This window comes from Dendropsophus ebraccatus, chromosome 1 (assembly GCF_027789765.1).
Source record: "Dendropsophus ebraccatus isolate aDenEbr1 chromosome 1, aDenEbr1.pat, whole genome shotgun sequence".
Lineage (NCBI taxonomy): Eukaryota > Metazoa > Chordata > Amphibia > Anura > Hylidae > Dendropsophus > Dendropsophus ebraccatus.
In genome coordinates this window covers 222,690,818-222,709,665 of record NC_091454.1, presented here as the reverse complement: position 1 = coordinate 222,709,665, position 18,848 = coordinate 222,690,818, and the positions used below count along the sequence as shown (strand labels likewise).

Below are 18,848 nucleotides of genomic sequence, written 5' to 3'. Positions count from 1 at the left end.
TCTGCCATTATCCCGTCGCCTGCCACCATACCGTACGCTGTCCCTGCTGTGCTTTACAAGTGTGCTTTGATGAGTTCCTCCTGGTGGCCGGAAGCCGCCATACCATACGCTGTCCCTGCTGTGCTGCACGAGTGTGCTGTGATGAGCTCCCCCTGGTGGCTGGAAGGCGCTATAACGCACGCTCTGTCCCTGCTGTGCATGTGACATGTGAATTCTTCTTCATGGGAAAATAAGACACTCTTATTTTTGGGAAACACTGTATTCCCAGTACCACCTCCAGTTAGGAGCGGCGCTGTTGGGGTCCCAGACAAATCATGTAGTATCCAATGAGAGCAGGGTAGTGTATGCCATTCCGGATGCTAGGAAAGATGGATAGAATACGGAAGGGGACTGTATTGTAAGGTATCTTCTCCATATGATTGTAGAGCCTGTCTAATGCCCACTTCATACCCCACACCGGGGTGGGAGAAGAGAGCATCCAGGAGTACCAGCAGCTGGCACAGAAGCTGGATGAGCTGGTGAGGAAGATCTTCACTGAATGGTCCCAGTCAGCCGATAAACAGGCCGCCAAGCGTCTGGACATCCCGCTCATGGTTCGCAGCCAGGAGAAGATTGGCATGTTGGATGTCAACTTTGACAAGTGAGTGAACTCATGTTTTTAGTTTAGGATTCTCGAGGGTTACTGAGAGCGTCTACTAAAGTATGTATATCTGTCCCATAACAGGAACCTGCTGAAAATGTTTGTGGAGATTCACTACTGGGAGCGTCTCTCATTCGAGGTGCCGCACTATGTGGTGGACATCTATCAGAGGAGGGAAGACCTCAGGAACTTACGGGAGAACGTCCTGCTGGTGGTGCGCGCCTATAACAGGTAGGGGGCAGCTCGGCTGTGCCTCGTACATGCCCATAGTCCATCTCCGGTCACACATAGTCACTCTCTGCGTCATCTCCAGGATTATAGCGGCTCTTTCCCCGGAGGAACGAGGACTGTTCAGAGAAAGAATCCGCTTCCTGGATAAAAAGATCCAACCTGGTCTTACCAAGTTACATTGGTCGTCCAAAGGAGCGTCGAGCGCCTTCATCAATGACTGTCTGCTGCATGCCAGCAAGGTGAGAGACTGGTGGTGACTGTATATAGTATCAGCTCTCAGGGGAGAGTATTGTCAGTATTAGAGAGCGGTCAGAAGAGAGGAGAGTATTCTCGATATGACCAATCAGAGGAGAGTATTCTCAATATTAGGGTGATCAAAGTAGAGGAGAGTATTAGTATTAGAGAGCAGTCTCAGGAGAGGAGAGTATCCTCAGTATTAGAGAGCAGTCTGAGGAGAGGAGAGTATTCTCAATATTAGAGCAGTCAGAGAAGAGTATTCTCAGTATTAGAGAGCAGAGAAGAGTGTTCTCAGTAGTAGAAAGCAGTCAGAGGAGAGTATTCTCAGTATTAGAGCAGTTAGAGGAGAGTATTCTCAGTAGTAGAGAGCAGTCAGAGGAGAGGAGAGTATTCTCAGTAGTAGAGAGCAGTCAGAGGAGAGGAGAATATTCTCAGTAGTAGAGAGCAGTCAGAGAAGAAGAGAGTATTCTCAGTATTAGAGCACTCAGAGGAGAGGAGAGTATTCTCAGTATTCGAGAGCAGAGAAGAGTGTTCTCAGTAGTAGAGAGCAGTCAGAGGAGAGGAGAGTATTCTCAGTAGTAGAGAGCAGTCAGGAGAGGAGAGTATTCTCAGTAGTAGAGAGCAGTCAGAGGAGAGGAGAGTATTCTCAGTATTAGAGCACTCAGAGGAGAGGAGAGTATTCTCAGTATTAGAGCAGTCAGAGAAGAGTATTCTCAGTATTAGAGCAGTAGTAGAGAACAGTCAGAGGAGAGGAGAGTATTCTCAGTATTAAAGAGCAGTCAGCAGAGTATTCTCAGTATTAGAGCAGTCAGAAGAGTGTTCTCAGTAGTAGAGAGCAGTCAGAGGAGAGCAGAGTGTTCTTAGTAGTAGAGAGCAGTCTGAGGAGAGGAGAGTATTCTCAATATTAGAGCAGTCAGAGAAGAGTATTCTCAGTATTAGAGAGCAGAGAAGAGTGTTCTCAGTAGTAGAAAGCAGTCAGAGGAGAGTATTCTCAGTATTAGAGCAGTCAGAGGAGAGTATTCTCAGTAGTAGAGAGCAGTCAGAGGAGAGGAGAGTATTCTCAGTAGTAGAGAGCAGTCAGAGGAGAGGAGAGTATTCTCAGTAGTAGAGAGCAGTCAGAGAAGAAGAGAGTATTCTCAGTATTAGAGCACTCAGAGGAGAGGAGAGTATTCTCAGTATTCGAGAGCAGAGAAGAGTGTTCTCAGTAGTAGAGAGCAGTCAGAGGAGAGGAGAGTATTCTCAGTAGTAGAGAGCAGTCAGGAGAGGAGAGTATTCTCAGTAGTAGAGAGCAGTCAGAGGAGAGGAGAGTATTCTCAGTATTAGAGCACTCAGAGGAGAGGAGAGTATTCTCAGTATTAGAGCAGTCAGAGAAGAGTATTCTCAGTATTAGAGCAGTAGTAGAGAATAGTCAGAGGAGAGGAGAGTATTCTCAGTATTAAAGAGCAGTCAGCAGAGTATTCTCAGTATTAGAGCAGTCAGAAGAGTGTTCTCAGTAGTAGAGAGCAGTCAGAGGAGAGCAGAGTGTTCTTAGTAGTAGAGAGCAGTCAGAGGAGTGTCCTCTCGGGGAAGCAGTATGGAGTCAGTACTGTTCCTTATGCGTATATAGTATAATGAGTTTCCCTCCTCCATCCAGATACAACAGATAGTGGACAATTACAAGGCCTCCAACCTGAACATTTCCCGCTGCGCCCAATTGATAAGCGAGACTCTTCTGCTTCACATCAATGGGAAACAAGTCTTCCGGGACCTGGAGTTTCAAGAGGTGCAGGAGGAGCACCGGAGGATTGTCCATGGCCGCCTGCAGAACTTCCATGATGACATCTGCAGCCTTATGAGGACCACCTATGAGGTCTTCAGAGCGGATGGCCCCGAGGTACTGCCCAGTGCAAGAGGGTGGCCCTGCTGCTTTATCACATGATTTATTGGGAGAGGGCTCCTTAACCTTTATATTGTTCCCAACAGGTCCAACAACACTGGGTGAACTACACAGAGAAGATGGACCGTCTGATTGAGGAGGCCTTCAGGTTGAACATCAAGTGGTCTCTTCAGGAGCTGTCCAAGGCCATCAACGGGGACACCAAAACTACCCAGAGCCCCCTTTTCCGTGTCATGGTGGTACTACAGAATGACGTCCCCGGGTCCACAGCAGAGGTAAGATCTCAATGCTACACAGCCATCAGTGGCTGCCAAGTCATGCTGGGAGATGTAGTTCCAGCACCCCTGGAGGCTGGAGAACTTTAGTGTAGCTATTAGCAGGAGGGTATGACAATGTTCAGTATGTTGATAGCCATGACGTTTACAGGCTGCTGTTCAGCTCCCACGTCCTTACATTACAGGTGGAGTTCTCTCCCACCCTCTTGCAGCTGGCGAACATAGTCAATAGCGTCAGCTCCGAAATTTTCTCCACGGTGTCCAAATTCAGAAGGCTTCCAGACATACTGACTAAGAAGAAATCTCAGCGTGACCCCATCCACTCCATCCTGGGTAAGTGGCTGACCCAAAAGAACGACCTAGAAGACCAAAGCTGGAGCCGCATGATGGCAGTGCCCCAGTGTCCAGCTCTCCTCCTCCGGGCCTTTGGCTGAGGCTGCATCGGGTCACACTGCCAAATACTTCCCAGTGGCATTTCTCCCCCCCCCCTCCCCCCCCAAGGCCTAGCATCATGTAACCACTCATGTGCACGGTGGGGCTTGTATGCTAATCTACAAATGACTATATATTATGTTCTGTTTGAATGAATTGTACTGTTCTAGTACCCCCACCCCCCCCCCCCCCCCCCCCCCCCCGCCCCCATGCTTTACACTGCAACTCTGCTTGGACAGATTGTCTGCTATGTATAATCCCAATGAGAAAAAGGTCATAGTAAACAAGGTTGAAAGAAGACAAGAGTCCATCAGGTTCAACCTATGGAAATCCTACTGTGTTGATCCAGGGGAAGGCAAAACCCCCCACGAGGCAGTCGACAACCGCCCCACCACAGGGAGAAAAACTCCCTCCCGACTCAGATGGCAACCAGAATAATCCCTGGATCAACGTATCACCGGAAATCTAATGCCCATAACTTGTAATATTATATTTTTAGAAGAAAAGCATCCAGGCCTCCCTTGAACTTATTTAATGAATCGGCCATGACAACATTATGTGGCAGAGAGTTCCACAGTCTTACCGCTCGTACAGTAAAGAACCTGCGTCGATGCTGATGTTGAAATCTTCTTTCCTCTAGACGTAGAGGATGCCCCCTTGTCATGGTTACAGACCTAGGGGTAAAAAGACCACTACAAAGACCTCTGTACTGTCCATTTATATATTTGTACAGTCATTTGGAAATAACACATATATACTGGGGGGCATGATCCCCAAGGAGTGCAGACTCTAGGGTTTTAAGGGATTGTCCAGTTTAAGCCCAGTACCCTTTGAAGGTACCCTATAAGTAAATTCAGAGCTAAAAGCGGAGGGTGGGGGAGTTCTCTGTTCAGGATCTTTGTCTCTTACCCTGGTGGACCTGTCCTGTCCTTTCATGACACAGACAACCCATTGAACTCAATGGGGGACATTAATGAAGACTGGCGTACAAGTATGCCGGTCCTTAATTAGGCCCTGCAAGAATCACTAAGAGGTGCGTGCCTCTTAGTGAATCCGGCCTGACCAGCCTCTTACTATTGTTGCACCACCAGCGTACGCCAGGGAGAAGGCGCGGATTTGCCTTATGCCTGCCATATCCCCAACGTGTGCTTCTTAGTAAATTCGGCCTCAAAAAAGTGTATGGGGCTTCATTTAAGACTGGTGTACACGAACACCAGTCTTGATAAATGTTCCCCCTGCTCCTTGTGTGGCAGGTGTGTATTTTTGACATGATTTAGGCGTAAATCATGGTAAATCAGGCATGGGAGGAGGCCAGGCCTCCTCCCCGCCTTGCTGTGCAAACCTTTAGCTTTGGCTCTCCAGGCATGATGGGAATTGAAGTTTTGCAACACCTGGAGGACCGAAGCCTCCCCATCCCTGATGTAATGTCTCACTGGGCATCTGAGGGAGCTGCAGGTAACACGTACTGCCATATCATCCACAGGTCCCTGTTTATTGGGACTCTTCTAACAAGGAGTCCAGAGCAGAGAACCCCTGTAACAGCAGCCGATCGTGATCTTGTTTCCTGTCATCTTTATCTTCTAGAAAGGGATGAAGAAATCAAGAAGATCCAAGGTCAGATCAGTGCAGGAATGGTCGCCAATGCTTCCCTCCTCCAGGCCTACCTGAAGACCTGGGACTCTTTCCGAATGATCTGGGAGCCCCAGAAAGACACGTTGATCCGACGATACCAGAGACTTAACCCCATGGTGTCTGCGTTCGATGCCGATATTGCACGGTGAGAGATCCACGGATGATCGGCTCCATCTTGGCAGCATCTCCGCTCTCTCCCGGCGCTTCCTTCACTCTCTATTATTCTCCTCCCGTCTCGCAGATACACAGAGCTCGCCAACAACGTGCAGAAGCAGGAGACTGTGCAGAACATCCAGTTTGTCATGCTGGACTGCAGTCAGCTGAAGTTCGCTCTGGTCCAGCACTGCAATGAGTGGCAGAACAAGTTCACCGGCCTGCTGAGGCATATGGCAACCGAGAAGCTGATGGAGCTGCACGCCTACCTGAGTAATAATGCTGAAAGGTGAGAAATCTGCAGAGCCTAACACCCTGCTCTTCATCCTAGTATAGTTACACAATGGCAGCAGTATCCTACAAGGTACCAGTATGCCCTGTACAGACACTAGCAGACTTGGACGCTATGCAGCTTTGGATGTGACAGCAGGAGAACTTGTACTGTAAGGTTACTATTACACAAAGCAATTTTCGGCTGCACTTGGGCTATTACCGGCTGTTCCGACCAATAATCGTTTGGTGTAATAGGTCATGTCTTAAAATGAATGCACCATCAGGTACATCGTTTTGGGTTTTTCACATTAATGGATCAGTGTCGGCTCCTCCCCTCTGTGAGCCTTGTCATTGGAGCCGCTGCACAGAGGGGAGGGGGTTTCGTCACACTGGGGGCCAGCGGGCCTGCCCCCTGTGCTCTGGGGTGAGCCGGTGTGGCAATTGGGTGGCGGTTCAAAAAAAGGAGTGCGCTACCAGGGCTGTGTAGTCGGAGTCGTGGAGTCGGAGTCGGAGCTAGTTTTGGCTGGAGTCGGAGTCGGGAAAAAAATGTACCGACTCAGACTCCAGCTTTAAAAAAATCTTTAAACAATTTAGAATTGAGTTTTGATATGAATTTTATAAGTTTTGCTCATCAGCATATTTTATGAGCAACATTCTAATAGATCACTGGCTCTATTACATAAGGGTGGTCAGGGAAAAGTTGTCGGTCACTATTTGGCAGTTCATTTCTGAGCTGGAAGAGTCTATTGTGTGGGGGGAGATCTGTGCTTTTCTCTTCCTGGATTCTGGATGATTGTATTTGAGCAGTAGTGTAATATGGAGATATCCTGTGTAATATACAGGAGGAGAAGACATAAGTAGTGTAGCAGTAGCCTCAGTCCTCAGTGTGGTGTTTTCTCTCTGGTAGAAGATTGTGTGGTTTTCTTCAGTGTTCTATGGCTGCAGCTGTGTGTGTGTGCTATGGCTGCAGCAGGCTGTGTGTGTATATGTATGTATGTATGTGTGCTATGGCTGCAGCATGCTGTGTGTGTGTATGCTATGGCTGCAGCAGGCTGTGTGTGTGTGCTATGGCTGCAGCAGGCTGTGTGTGTGTGTGTGTGTGTGTGTGTGTGTGTGTGCTATGGCTGCAGTAGGCTGTGTGTGTGTGTGTGTGCTATTGCTTGCCCCCACAGTGACCCTCAACATCACTATGTGTGACTCAGTATGGCTGACCCCTCTGTATCACAGGGATTTGGCAGTGTTACTGTGTGTCTGGTAAATATTAGTTAGAAACATAGAAGATTGTCATCAGGAAAAACCACCTGCTCCATCTAGTCTAGTTGTGAGTAGTTCAGGACATGGAGGCTGGAGACTGGCTGAATCCTCTGCACACACAGGAGAAGCTGCTTTATATACAGTATTTCTTTATTCACTCAGAAGTTGCACCAGGATCATGTAGGACATTAGGGAGAAGCTGCTGAGCCAGTGTGATAAATAACTCCCCTGGTATCTGATCGGCCATTTATGAAGAAGCAGGAGTCGGAGTTGGTCCTGATAAAATTCAGGAGTCGAAGCTGCGGCTTACCGACTCCACAGTCCTGTGCGCTACTGATCTAAAGATCGTTCGGGCAGCCCCTCCCCCAGCTAATCATGGGGTCCGCTACTTCCTGCTCAATCTGTGCACGTAGCAAAGAACAGGCTGAGTAATAGGGCGCTTAACTTTTCTTCTTTGATATGCTATGCAGCAGAAATGACACCATATTGACTAAATGGGGCTCATTCCCTATTGCCACCATGTCTGTGCCCATTCCTTCAGGTTGTATATTTTACCTTTACTCTTTTTCTGTCTGTTTAGTGTGGTGAAGCCTCCCCAGACCCTGGAGGAACTATCTCAGAGCCTGGCCCGGTATGACACCCTTCAGAGCGCGCTCTCCAAGACGGAGAGCCAGATCATGCCAATCCACGACCAGTTTGAAATCCTTAAGAAGTATGAGGTGGTTGTGGATGAATCTGTAAGTAGACTTTATCTCTTACAATTCTACCACATCCAGAGCTGTACTCACAATTCTGCAGGTTGCTATGTTGTTGCTTGGCTTAGATTCCATTGTAGTCAAATGCATTACTATACCTGATGGCTAGATCTAGGTATAGTAGTACTATACCGGATGGCTAGATCTACCACAATGCAACACAAATACTAAACTTGCAGTCTGATAGATGGGAGTAGAAGTCAGCAGAACTGTGATTACAGCTCTTGGTGGGACTAGAGTATAAAACATCTATTCTCAGTACATGTAGATGCAGGGAGCACTGTGTATGTGCAGCCATTACAGCTTGTGGTGCCCACAGGTCCTCCAGATGTTGGACTCTCTGAACAAGGTGTGGCTGTCCTTCCAGCAGAGCCTCATAGACGGCGAGGCCATGCTGAAAAAGTCCAAGGAGAAGTTCAAAACCGGTCTCATCCACACTGCCGAGGAGTTCAAGAAGAAGTCCCGATCCCTTCTGGAGGACTTTGCTGACAGAGGTGAGAAGCATACTACTGGGATCCAACATCACTCATGATATAGAAGGGTAACCCCCATCATCCCCTGTATCCAGGTCCATTCTCCAGCTCAGTAGGGTGTGAACCGGCCTTGGAGCAGATCACCATGTTCCGGACTATGATGGATGCCCTGAAGGAGGAGGAGAACACCCTCCGCTCTGGTCTGAGCATGTTCAAGATAGAACAACCAGGCTCCAAGGAAATCCAGGCTCTGGAGAAGGTGGGTCAGGAGCCCTCCGCCCAGTGTACGGCAGATGATTCACTTAGACCTATGCCACCATGATCCCCCATCTTCAGATCCACCAGTGTACGGGAGATGCTTCACATAGACCTATCCCACCATAATGCACCATCTCCAGATCCACCAGTGTACAGGAGATGCTTCACATAGACCTATCACACCATAATGCACCATCTTCTGATCCACCAGTGTACGGGATATGCTTCACATAGACCTATGCCACCGTAATTGTCATCATCTCCTGATCCCTCAGTGTACTGGAGATGCTTCACATAGACCTATGCCACCGTAATTGTCATCATCTCCTGATCCCTCAGTGTACTGGAGGTGCTTCACATAGACCTATGCCGCCGTAATTGTCATCATCTCCTGATCCCTTAGTGTACTGGAGATGCTTTACATAGACCTATGCCACCGTAATTGTCATCATCTCCTGATCCCTCAGTGTACTGGAGATGCTTCACATAGACCTATGCCACCGTAATTGTCATCATCTCCTGATCCCTTAGTGTACTGGAGATGCTTTACATAGACCTATGCCACCGTAATTGTCATCATCTCCTGATCCCTCAGTGTACTGGAGATGCTTTACATAGACCTATGCCACCGTAATTGTCATCATCTCCTGATGCCTCAGTGTACTGGAGATGCTTCACATAGACCTATCCCACAATAATCCACTATCTCCTGATCCACCAGTGTACGGGAGATGCTTCACATAGACCTATCACACAATAATCCACCATCTCCTGATCCACCAGTGTACGGGAGATGCTTCACATAGACCTATGCCACCGTAATTGTCATCATCTCCTGATCCCTCAGTGTACTGGAGATGCTTCACATAGACCTATGCCCCCGTAATTGTCATCATCTCCTGATCCCTCAGTGTACTGGAGATGCTTTACATAGACCTATGCCACAATAATCCACTATCTCCTGATCCACCAGTGTACGGGAGATGCTTCACATAGACCTATGCCACCGTAATTGTCATCATCTCCTGATCCCTCAGTGTACTGGAGGTGCTTCACATAGACCTATGCCGCCGTAATTGTCATCATCTCCTGATCCCTTAGTGTACTGGAGATGCTTTACATAGACCTATGCCACCGTAATTGTCATCATCTCCTGATCCCTCAGTGTACTGGAGATGCTTCACATAGACCTATGCCACCGTAATTGTCATCATCTCCTGATCCCTTAGTGTACTGGAGATGCTTTACATAGACCTATGCCACCGTAATTGTCATCATCTCCTGATCCCTCAGTGTACTGGAGATGCTTTACATAGACCTATGCCACCGTAATTGTCATCATCTCCTGATGCCTCAGTGTACTGGAGATGCTTCACATAGACCTATCCCACAATAATCCACTATCTCCTGATCCACCAGTGTACGGGAGATGCTTCACATAGACCTATCACACAATAATCCACCATCTCCTGATCCACCAGTGTACAGGCAATGCTTCACATACACCTATCCCACCATAATCTACCATCTCCAACTCCACCAGTGTACGGGATATGCTTCACATAGACCTATAACACAATAATCCACCATCTCCTGATCCACCAGTGTACGGGAGATGCTTCACATAGACCTATGCCACAATAATCCACCATCTCCTAATCCACCAGTGTACGGGATATGCTTCACATAGACCTATCCCACCATAATCCACCATCTCCTAATCCATCAGTGTACGGGAGATGCTCCACATAGACCTATCCCACCATAATCCTCACCATCTCCTTCCTATAGGACCTGGATTCTCTGCAGCTCGTGTGGGAAGCCACCAAAGAGTGGGAACAGAACTGGGGTGAGTGGAAGTGCGGCCGCTTCCTCACCCTGCAGACAGAGATCATGGAGAACACGGCACAAGGTCTGTACAGAAGGCTTAGCAAGCTCAGTCGGGAGCTGAAGGTGAGGGTCCTATACATTGCATCCCTATGTAATCATATATTTCTCAAGCCCCTGGGAGGATTGTTTTATTCCAGGAATGGCGCCACCCTTGTCATTGGGCTATGATTGTTATTGCAGCTCAGTTGAATATAAAAGTGATCTGCATTCCCGATACAGCCCGTGGATGCCGCCAGGCCCTTTCTCTAATCTCATAAGCCTCTTGAAGCATCTTTGTAAAGTGTGCGGCTGTTGAGAAATAATATTGTTAAAAGTGGACTGTACTTTAATCTCCGTGTACAGGATAAGAACTGGGAGCTGGTGGAGACGGCCAGGATTCGTATCGACCAGTTCAAGAGAACCCTGCCTCTTATTGTGGACCTAAGGAACCCAGCCCTGCGGGAGAGGTAGGAGCTGCATATAGCTGCATGACATTCGTACTATTATTGCTACTTTTAGAGTGGTATTACACGGGATGGTTATCATTCGAAAAATCGTTAGATCGTTCGGCTTTGAGAGATAACCGTTTAGTGTAATAGCAGACAACGATTAAACGACCAACGAGAATTTGGACCTATTTTTATCATTGATCATTTGCAAATTGTTCGCATGTAATAAGACGTCGTTTGCAGTAGCGAAGACAGGACGACCGCGAAAACGATCATAAGTTACGATCATCTTTCTGTGTAATTGGGTGAGTGATTTTAGGTCGTTCACCATAGTGGTCGTTTGAGATTGTTTATTGTTGATCGTCGAAAAATCGCCTTGTGGAATAGTACCCTTAAAGAGTCAATAGCCGTTGGCCGAATGATCATTTATCTCTCTCACGTCCTCCCCATACAAACTGCATTCAGCACAGCACAGCCGACATCATCTGTCAGTGGAGACTTGGGAGGCCCCTATACACCTTAGAGACTTATTACAGGGCACAACAAAATTACAAAGTGAAATGGAAAGGACGTGTGATGATTCCTGATCCCTCCATTCTCAGGCATTGGGCACAAGTGAAGCAGGAGATCCAGCGGCCATTTGAGCAGGGAGCTGATGACTTCACACTGGAGAAGATCGTGGAGCTGGGGCTTGACCAGTACGTGGAGAAGATCAGTGAAATCTCCACTGCAGCCACCAAAGAACTGTCCATAGAGCAGGTATGCTGAACACCCTAACGGGGTCCTCACTGGGGGTCAGTGCCATATAAGAATGGGGTAATCTCTCCTACAGGCTCTGGAGAACATCACAAGAACCTGGGAGGAGACCCTGCTGGACATTGTGCCCTACAAAGATAAGGGTCACCATCGGCTGAGGTGAGTAGCTCTCCTGATCTTAGAGCCATCCATGATGGATGCTGCACCACTCACTGCTCTGTGTTCTTACATCAGGGGGACGGATGAGGTATTCCAGGCATTAGAAGACAACCAGGTCAGCCTATCCACCATGAAGGCATCTCCATTTGTGAAAGCTTTTGAGCACGATGTGGACAGGTGGGAACGCTGTCTGTCACATATCCTGGAGGTGATAGAGACCATCCTTACCGTGCAGAGGCAGTGGCTGTATCTGGAGGTGAGTGAGCTGTCACCCATCATGGTGTATCAATGCCAGAGCTTCAGTGAAAAATGACTTGTTCGCTGATAGAGCCTTATGGGAAAGAATATGGAGCTTTGTATCATTTTGCAGATCTACACTTGGTTGCACCACCTTTCCTACATGACGGCCATATTGCCAGATTGTGCCACTCTCCAAGAGGTTACAGTAAAGGGACATGTACAACTTATACTGGCTGGCTAAGGTGTATGGCGGCCTACCGATCTCTACATCGACAGATCATGAGAAGAGGGCCTGGGGATGATGGGTCTTTAATACTTGACCTTATTGTTCTCAAAGGGATAAGGTGGTGGCTTACCCCTCCCTATAAAGAACACATAAATGTTCAGCACGTGCACAGCGTTCATAAGAGAGAAGGGAGAGATAGCTGTCAGCCGAATGGTTAATGAAAATGTATGGCCAGCTTAAGACTTCTGGTATAACAGCAGCATATGGCGTAAAGGTCAAGATGACACCGCTAACAGTAAGTACATTAAAGAGAGCAGCATGTGAGTGAGGTCACCTCTATAGACAGCTGATATAGGGGCTCCGCACATGGATCTATATCTATATTAGAGATGTCTTATGCATTAATAGAGTCAGATGGGAGTATTGGATCGCTGTGTGTACCAGATGCAGATACTAGCCACAGTGTATCCATACCAGCTGGAATATATATGAACAGTGCAGGGAAGTCAGAACCATATCCCCACACAGGTCGACATGTTTGTTTCCACTTTGGGGCCACATAGGACGACATTAGGGGCCACAGCTTGTGCACCTCTGCTCCATTCAGCACTATAAGGATCTGCCGTAAGTGGTTCTTACTTGTGTAGGAGTCCAGGATGACTCAGAGGTAACTGGATAATAAGACACAAGAGGAAATTATTAGCCATGTGCTGGTGTGAAGCGCCATCTAGTTGCCAGGCACAGTATTACTATGGTAAATATGACATTTCTTGTCTTCTACAGAATAAACCAAGTAGAGGGACTGTGGTTGAAATGTTATAATACGTCTTATAACATGAATTTATTGACACACTAGTGATTGGACAAGGGTTAGAATGATGCATATGTGTCCCCTGTCTTGCCCCTCCTACTTCTTTGGTGGGGACCCCCTGGTTCAGGCCTCCCCAAATGCCTAGAGGGACTCAACCTACACTACAGTGTAGGTTTGTCCAGTCAAAGGATAGTCAGTCTTCAGTCAAATTGAGAGACAAATTGGCGTAACAAATTGCGTCAGGTAGTGGTGATAATAAATATAATGGTATCCCTTCTTCCGTCTTCCAAGGCGTTTCCCTTGTTTGATAATAACAAGTTCCTCAGGGAAATAGGAAGAGTGTTGGGATATACCTCTGTTGTATTGACAGCCTAATCCAGTATAAATTGATGTTCATACACCAATATAAATCAGATGGTAGTTGAGATACGGTGGGAATGTCCACTTGGTTATACTCTGTCCAGTCCCTTGTCTAGATGGACCAAATTGAAGATGTATTGCTCCCGTGTTGCAGGCGGAAGTATATTCCAGAACAATTTTGTGCTGTATCAGTGCCTTTCATGTAGCAGGCTCCTGTGAAGGTCTGTGTCCGAATATTCCCCAGTGCGGCGTGATGGGCCGCGAAGTGATAGCTGAAGCGGGTCCGCAATGTTTGTGATGCGGGGTCCTTTTCAGGGGAGCGTACTAGAGTTTGTGCAGATGAGAGCACGCCCTCGTGTTGAGAAACTGATCCCAATTGCTCTACCAACACTCTTCCTATTTCCCTGAGGAACTTGTCATTAACGCGTTGGAAAACAGAAGAAGGGATACCATAATATTTATTATCACGACTACCTGACTCAATTTGTCTCTCTATTTGACTGAAGACTGACTATCCTTTGACTGGACAAACCCACACTGTAGTGTAGGGTGAATCCCTCCTCGACTTTGGGGATGCCTGAACCAGGGGTCCCTACCATAGAAGTAGGAAGGGCGAGACAGAGGAAACCTTATGCATCATTCTAACCCTTGTCCAACCCACTTCTTATGCACACTTGACCGTGTTTAATGTTTGTATGTTTTTTGTGTATCACTAGTGTGTCAATAAATTCATGCTATAAGACGTATTATAGCATTTTAACCACAGTCCCTCTACTTGGTTTGTTCGTTTTGATACTTAGACTTTGGGGATAATTTACTATCTGACTACAGGTTCCTTGAGCCAACTGTAGCACTTTGTTGTCCTCTACAGAACATCTTTATGGGAGAAGACATCAGGAAGCAGCTGCCTCAGGAGTCGGCAGAGTTCGATGAGGTGAATATCAACTGGAAGACCATCATGGACCGATTGAACAAGGACAACAATGCGCTACGAGGCACCCATCACCCAGGTGTGTAGGCTGGCATGGTCTGAATGGGTGAAATGATCACTAGACACCATCAGAAGTTGTCTCAATCATCTCTTGTTGTTGTTGTTCTTCTTGCCAGGTCTACTGGAGAAGCTGGGAGAGATGAACCAAGTACTTGAGGGAATCCAGAAGTCACTGGACATGTACCTGGAGACCAAGCGCCACATCTTCCCACGCTTTTACTTCTTGTCTAATGATGATTTGCTGGAGATCTTGGGCCAGTCCCGGAATCCTGAAGCTGTCCAGCCGCATCTCAAAAAATGCTTTGATAACATTAAGTCCCTCAAGATCCAGAAGGTAAAGCTACATCTTCACTGAAGCTGGCAGGATGTTCATCTATCAGCTGGCATTGGTGAATTACAGACTCACAATGCCATATGGCAGAGGCAGCAATTGCATGCGTGTTCTACTGAATGAGGGGGTTTGAAGGTCCCATTACCTTGGCCTTTGCCAGGTGCAAGATCAGTATTATACATATCACATAGTCGTTAAAGGCCCTGGTACAGAAAGAGATTAAAATCGGTGATGGCGTTTTGGATTAACACCATGATACTTCTTCATGACGACAGGTCGGGGTGAGCAGTAAATCAGAGGCCGGAGGGATGTTCTCTGCAGAGGGAGAGTATGTGGAGTTTACCCATCCTGTGCTCTTAGAGGGTCCCGTGGAGGTAAGACTACATACAGACCTGATGGTGGTCTCCAAACTGTGGATTTACATGTATTGTAGGGCTGCAGCTCCAAGCATGACATGTAGAGGTATTTTAGAAGTCGTACAGATTGCTGCTTTGACCCTGTTTCACTGTCCTGTCTTACAGGCCTGGCTGTGTGACATCGAGAGGACCATGCGCTGGACGCTGAAGGATCTTCTCAGGAACTGCCGACTTGCCCTGAAGAAAATGTCCAGCAAGCGGGACAAATGGGTGAAGGAGTGGGCAGGACAGGTGAGTGCACAGAGCACTACCCATGAGGTGAATGCTTGCTCCATCCTGGTCACTCATCTTACCATCACGTCTCACAGGTCCTGATCACCTCCAGTCAGATCCAGTGGACGACAGATGTCACCAAGTCTCTGGTGACGGCCAAGGAGCGTGCAGACAAGAAGTACCTCAAAGTCATGAAGAAGAAGCAGGTACACATTCACCATCAACACTTTTTGACTTCTCTTAAAGGTCTGATCCAGCCTTACAAGAATTTCTGTCAGCAAGCAGAAATATTCATTATATAATAATTTTACAGCCAGTTCCGCACTGATCTGAGCATTTACATGTACACAGGTCTCTATGCTGAACAAATACTCTGATGCCATCCGCGGAAACCTAACCAAGACTCTGCGTCTGAAGCTGGTGGCACTAATAACGGTGGAGGTCCATGCCAGAGACGTCATTGATAAGATGCTGAAGAGCGGCTGTATGGACGTCTCCTCTTTTGAGTGGTTGAGCCAGCTGCGTTTCTACTGGGATAAGGTAAAGTCTTCTAGATATACAGAAAGTTATGTATTAATAAACATCATGACCTCATTACCCAATACTGGGACTCTTGTCTTTATTCTTTATATTGTTTCATGTATTGAATCTATGGCACCATGCAAGGTTATACAGATAGAAGGAGCTATGAGTCTCCTCCTCCTCCTGCAGGGTGATACAGATAGAAGGAGCTATGAGTCTCCTCCTCCTCCTGCAGGGTGATACAGATAGATGGAGCTATGAGTCTCCTCCTCCTCCTCCTGCAGGGTGATACAGATAGAAGGAGCTATGAGTCTCCTCCTCCTCCTCCTGCAGGATGATACAGATAGATGGAGCTATGTGTCTCCTCCTCCTCCTGCAGGGTGATACAGATAGAAGGAGCTATGAGTCTCCTCCTCCTCCTCCTGCAGGGTGATACAGATAAAAGGAGCTATGAGTCTCCTCCTCCTGCAGGGTGATACAGATAGAAGGAGCTATGAGTCTCCTCCTCCTGCAGGGTGATACAGATAAAAGGAGCTATGCGTCTCCTCCTCCTCCTCCTGCAGGGTGATACAGATAAAAGGAGCTATGAGTCTCCTCCTCCTCCTCCTGCAGGGTGATACAGGTAGAAGGAGCTATGAGTCTCCTCCTCCTGCAGGGTGATACAGGTAGAAGGAGCTATGAGTCTCCTCCTCCTGCAGGGTGATACAGATAGAAGGAGCTATGAGTCTCCTCCTCCTCCTCCTCCTCCTGCAGGGTGATACAGATAGAAGGAGCTATGAGTCTCCTCCTCCTGCAGGGTGATACAGATAGAAGGAGCTATGCGTCTCCTCCTCCTCCTCCTGCAGGGTGATACAGATAGAAGGAGCTATGAGTCTCCTCCTCCTCCTGCAGGGTGATACAGATAGAAGGAGCTATGAGTCTCCTCCTCCTCCTGCAGGGTGATACAGATAGAAGGAGCTATGAGTCTCCTCCTCCTCCTGCAGGGTAATACAGATAGGAGCTATGAGTCTCCTCCTCCTCCTCCTGCAGGGTGATACAGATAGGAGCTATGAGTCTCCTCCTCCTCCTGCAGGGTGATACAGATAGAAGGGGCTATGAGTCTCCTCCTCCTCCTCCTGCAGGGTGATACAGATTGATGGAGCTATGCGTCTCCTCCTCCTCCTGCAGGGTGATACAGATAGAAGGAGCTATGAGTCTCCTCCTCCTCCTACAGGGTGATACAGATAGAAGGAGCTATGAGTCTCCTCCTCCTCCTGCAGGGTGATACAGATAGAAGGAGCTATGTGTCTCCTCCTCCTGCAGGGTGATACAGATAGATGGAGCTATGAGTCTTCTCCTCCTCCTCCTGCAGGGTGATACAGATAGATGGAGCTATGTGTCTCCTCCTCCTCCTCCTCCTGCAGGGTGATACAGATAGAAGGAGCTATGTGTCTCCTCCTCCTGCAGGGTGATACAGATAGAAGAAGCTATGAGTCTCCTCCTCCTCCTGCAGGGTGATACAGATAGAAGGAGCTATGCGTCTCCTCCTCCTGCAGGGTGATACAGATAGAAGGAGCTATGAGTCTCCTCCTCCTCCTCCTGCAGGGTGATACAGATAGAAGGAGCTATGAGTCTCCTTCCCCTGCAGGGTGATACAGATAGAAGGAGCTATGAGTCTCCTCCTCCTGCAGCGTGATACAGATAGAAGGAGCTATGCGTCTCTTCCTCCTCCTCCTCCCCATGCAGGGTGATACAGATAGAAGGAGCTATGCGTCTCCTCCTCCTCCTCCTCCTGCAGGGTGATACAGATAGAAGGAGCTATGAGTCTCCTCCTCCTGCAGGGTGATACAGATAGAAGAAGCTATGAGTCTCCTCCTCCTCCTCCTCCTGCAGGGTGATACAGATAGAAGGAGCTATGCGTCTCCTCCTCCTGCAGGGTGATACAGATAGAAGGAGCTATGAGTCTCCTCCTCCTGCAGGGTGATACAGATAGAAGGAGCTATGAGTCTCCTCCTCCTGCAGGGTGATACAGATAGAAGAAGCTATGAGTCTCCTCCTCCTCCTGCAGGGTGATACAGATAGAAGAAGCTATGAGTCTCCTCCTCCTCCTGCAGGGTGATACAGATAGAAGGAGCTATGCGTCTCCTCCTCCTGCAGGGTGATACAGATAGAAGGAGCTATGAGTCTCCTCCTCCTCCTGCAGGGTGATACAGATAGAAGGAGCTATGCGTCTCCTCCTCCTGCAGCGTGATACAGATAGAAGGAGCTATGCGTCTCCTCCTGCAGGGTGATACAGATAGAAGGAGCTATGAGTCTCCTCCTCCTCCTCCTGCAGGGTGATACAGATAGAAGGAGCTATGAGTCTCCTCCTCCTGCAGGGTGATACAGATAGAAGGAGCTATGAGTCTCCTCCTCCTCCTGCAGGGTGATACAGATAGAAGGAGCTATGAGTCTCCTCCTCCTGCAGGGTGATACAGATAGAAGGAGCTATAAGTCTCCTCCTCCTCCTGCAGGGTGATACAGATAGGAGGAGCTATGCGTCTCCTCCTCCTCCTGCAGGGTGATACAGATAGAAGGAGCTATGAGTCTCCTCCTCCTCCTGCAGGGTGATACAGATAGAAGGAGCTATGAGTCTCCTCCTCTTCCTCCTGCAGGGTGATACAGATAGAAGGAGCTATGAGTCTCCTCCTCCTCCTCCTGCAGGGTGATACAGATAGAAGCTATGTGTCTCCTCCTCCTCCTGCAGGGTGATACAGATAGAAGCTATGTGTCTCCTCCTCCTACGAGGTGATACAGATAGAAGGAGATGATAGTTGATGATTGATATGTAATGTTTGATCTCTCTTTCTCTCTCTCTGCAGGACATTGATGACTGTCTCATTAGACAGACTAACACTCATTTCCAGTATGGATATGAATACTTAGGAAATTCTGGTCGTCTGGTGATAACTCCTCTCACTGACAGGTATATGTGGTTCTTTTCCATATGCTAATATAGATGTAGCAGTGGTAACACATATGTAGATTTGGATGTCTC

The 18,848-nt window shown here is 47.9% G+C and overlaps 1 protein-coding gene across 2 annotated transcripts in view; it reads left to right on the top strand.

The window, feature by feature from the left end:
* Window positions 1-18,848, top strand: part of DNAH2 (dynein axonemal heavy chain 2) — a 77,729-nt gene that overhangs the window by 33,012 nt on the left and 25,869 nt on the right. For both annotated transcript variants that reach the window (XM_069948954.1, XM_069948943.1), the window contains 23 exons: window positions 426-640; window positions 725-871; window positions 954-1,110; window positions 2,742-2,981; window positions 3,071-3,259; window positions 3,445-3,592; window positions 5,276-5,468; window positions 5,565-5,765; window positions 7,584-7,740; window positions 8,078-8,252; window positions 8,327-8,490; window positions 10,281-10,442; window positions 10,722-10,825; window positions 11,410-11,566; window positions 11,640-11,722; window positions 11,798-11,978; window positions 14,231-14,369; window positions 14,467-14,684; window positions 14,957-15,055; window positions 15,203-15,328; window positions 15,406-15,516; window positions 15,662-15,850; window positions 18,673-18,776. In XM_069948954.1, the coding sequence (XP_069805055.1) occupies window positions 426-640; window positions 725-871; window positions 954-1,110; window positions 2,742-2,981; window positions 3,071-3,259; window positions 3,445-3,592; window positions 5,276-5,468; window positions 5,565-5,765; window positions 7,584-7,740; window positions 8,078-8,252; window positions 8,327-8,490; window positions 10,281-10,442; window positions 10,722-10,825; window positions 11,410-11,566; window positions 11,640-11,722; window positions 11,798-11,978; window positions 14,231-14,369; window positions 14,467-14,684; window positions 14,957-15,055; window positions 15,203-15,328; window positions 15,406-15,516; window positions 15,662-15,850; window positions 18,673-18,776 (3,659 nt within the window). The remainder of the gene's footprint in view (window positions 1-425; window positions 641-724; window positions 872-953; window positions 1,111-2,741; window positions 2,982-3,070; window positions 3,260-3,444; window positions 3,593-5,275; window positions 5,469-5,564; window positions 5,766-7,583; window positions 7,741-8,077; window positions 8,253-8,326; window positions 8,491-10,280; window positions 10,443-10,721; window positions 10,826-11,409; window positions 11,567-11,639; window positions 11,723-11,797; window positions 11,979-14,230; window positions 14,370-14,466; window positions 14,685-14,956; window positions 15,056-15,202; window positions 15,329-15,405; window positions 15,517-15,661; window positions 15,851-18,672; window positions 18,777-18,848) is intronic.